This window comes from Coenobita brevimanus, chromosome 49 (assembly GCF_032717465.1).
Source record: "Coenobita brevimanus isolate Jiangsu-jjx chromosome 49, ASM3271746v2, whole genome shotgun sequence".
Lineage (NCBI taxonomy): Eukaryota > Metazoa > Arthropoda > Malacostraca > Decapoda > Coenobitidae > Coenobita > Coenobita brevimanus.
The window spans coordinates 22,801,405-22,803,957 of record NC_137002.1 but is presented as its reverse complement, the minus strand read 5'-3'; the positions used below and the strand labels follow the sequence as shown (position 1 = coordinate 22,803,957).

The 2,553-nt window shown below is 37.5% G+C and overlaps 1 protein-coding gene across 1 annotated transcript; it reads right to left on the bottom strand.

Moving 5' to 3' along the window:
• Positions 1 to 539: 539 nt before the first annotated feature.
• LOC145399557 (uncharacterized) lies at positions 540 to 2,300 on the bottom strand. Its single transcript, XM_080272154.1, has one exon. It carries the CDS (start codon positions 2,298 to 2,300, stop codon positions 540 to 542), a length of 1,761 nt encoding a protein of 586 aa, XP_080128280.1.
• Positions 2,301 to 2,553: the final 253 nt, after the last annotated feature.

Here is a 2,553-nt window from a genome sequence, read left to right as displayed (position 1 = left end):
CTCCAACCTATTTAACAACACTCTACTGAAAACTTTCAAAGCTATCGGTGACATAGAGATTCCCCTCCAATTACCACATTCACTCAGGTCTCCCTTCTTCGGAACTTTAACAATTACACCATTCTTCCAAACTGATGGTAGTAACCCCGTCACCCATATCTTATTGAATAGCTTGGTCAAGATCATTATTAATCTATCCCCCTCCACTTTAAACATTTCCAGAAATAAACCATCCTCTCCTGGTGCCTTATTATTCTTTAACTGTTTTACTGCTTTCTCCACTTCTGCAAGCCTCAACTCTCCTGTTTCTATATTTAAATCTTCCTGAGCAGACGGTATATCCTCTTCTGGTGGTATTGGTCTATTAAGAACTGTCTCAAAATGCTCTTTCCATCTATTTTTAATATCTCCATCTTTGGTCAATATATTTCCTTCCCTGTCTCTAACTGGTATTTCCTTGCGTTTACCTGCATTACCACTCAGTTCTCTAATCGATTCATATGCTATTCTTTGACTCTGTCAAAGAACAACAACAATCATCACACTTGAAAATTCTTCACTCGTGAATGAATTAATATGTGACAGGTGAGATTAGCCTTCTGTGCAAATAGTTTACCACATTCATCACACTTGAAATTCTTCACTCCTGAATGAATTAATAGGTGCTGAGTGAGATTACGCTTGTCTGCAAATAGTTTACCACATTCATCACACTCGAACTTCTTCACTCCTGAATGAATTAATAGGTGCTGAGTGAGACTACTCTTGTCTACAAATCGTTTACCACATTCATCACACTTAAAATTCTTCACTCCTGAATGAATTAATAGGTGCCGAGTGAGAATATTCTTATGTGCAAATAGTTTACCACATTCATCACACTTGAACTTCTTCACTCCTGAATGAATTAATAGGTGCTGAGTAAGACTACCCTTCCGTGCAAATCGATTACCACATTCATCACACTTGAACTTCTTCACTCCTGAATGAATTAATAGGTGCTGAGTGAGACTACTCTTGTCTACAAATCGTTTACCACATTCATCACACTTAAAATTCTTCACTCCTGAATGAATTAATAGGTGCTGAGTGAGAATATTCTTATGTGCAAATAGTTTACCACATTCATCACACTTGAAATTCTTCACTCCTGAATGAATTAATAGGTGTCTGGTGAGACTAATCTTATATGCAAATAGTTTACCACATTCATCACACTTGAACTTCACTCCTGAATGAATTAATATGTGACGGGTGAGCTTAGCTTTCTGTGCAAATAGTTTACCACATTCATCACACTTGAAATTCTTCACTCCTGAATGAATTAATAGGTGTCTGGTGAGATTTTCCTTCTGTGTAAATCGTTTACCACATTCATCACACTTGAAATTCTTCACTCCTGAATGAATTAACAGGTGCTGAGTGAGATTACGCTTGTATGCAAATAGTTTACCACATTCATCACACCCGAACTTCTTCACTCCTGAATGAATTAATAGGTGCTGAGTGAGACTACTCTTGTGTGCAAATAGTTTACCACATTCATCACACTTAAAATTCTTCACTCCTGAATGAATTAATAGGTGCCGAGTGAGAATATTCTTATGTGCAAATAGTTTACCACATTCGTCACACTTGAAATTCTTCACTCCTGAATGAATTAATAGGTGCTGAGTAAGACTATCCTTCCATGCAAATCGATTACCACATTCATCACACTTGAACTTCTTCACTCCTGAATGAATTAATAGGTGCCGAGTGAGATTATTCTTATGTGCAAATAGTTTACCACATTCATCACACTTGAACTTCTTCACTCCTGAATGAATTAATAGGTGCTGAGTGAGACTACTCTTGTCTGCACATCGTTTACCACATTCATCACACTTAAAATTCTCCACTCCTGAATGAATTAATAGGTGCTGAGTGAGAATATTCTTATGTGCAAATAGTTTACCACATTCGTCACACTTGAAATTCTTCACTCCTGAATGAATTAATATGTGACGGGTGAGATCACTCTTCCGTGCAAATAGTTTACCACATTCATCACACTTGAACTTCTTCACTCCTGAATGAATTAATAGGTGCTGAGTAAGACCACACTTCCGTGCAAATCGATTACCACATTCATCACACTCAAAATTCTTCACTCCTGAATGAACAACTGCATGTTGGTTAAGACTTTTCTTTAAAGGAAATGTTTTATCACACTCCAAACATCTGAACTGCTTAACTTCAGCTGAAGACACTGCATCCACGACAGTCTCATTGTCACTGAGGAACATTTTGTCACTCATCTCACAATCTAACTTTACATCTGTTTCTTCGTTTACAACTTCCATTATTTTGTCATCCACCTCACACTCTGACTTTACATCTAGTTCTTCCTTTACCACCTCCATTATTTTGTCACGCACCTCACACTCTAACTTTACATCTGTTTCTTCCTTTACCACCTCCATTATTCTGTTACGCACTTCACACTGTAACTTTAGACCTGGTTCTTCCTTTACCACCTCCGTTATTCTGTTACGCACTTCACACTGTAAC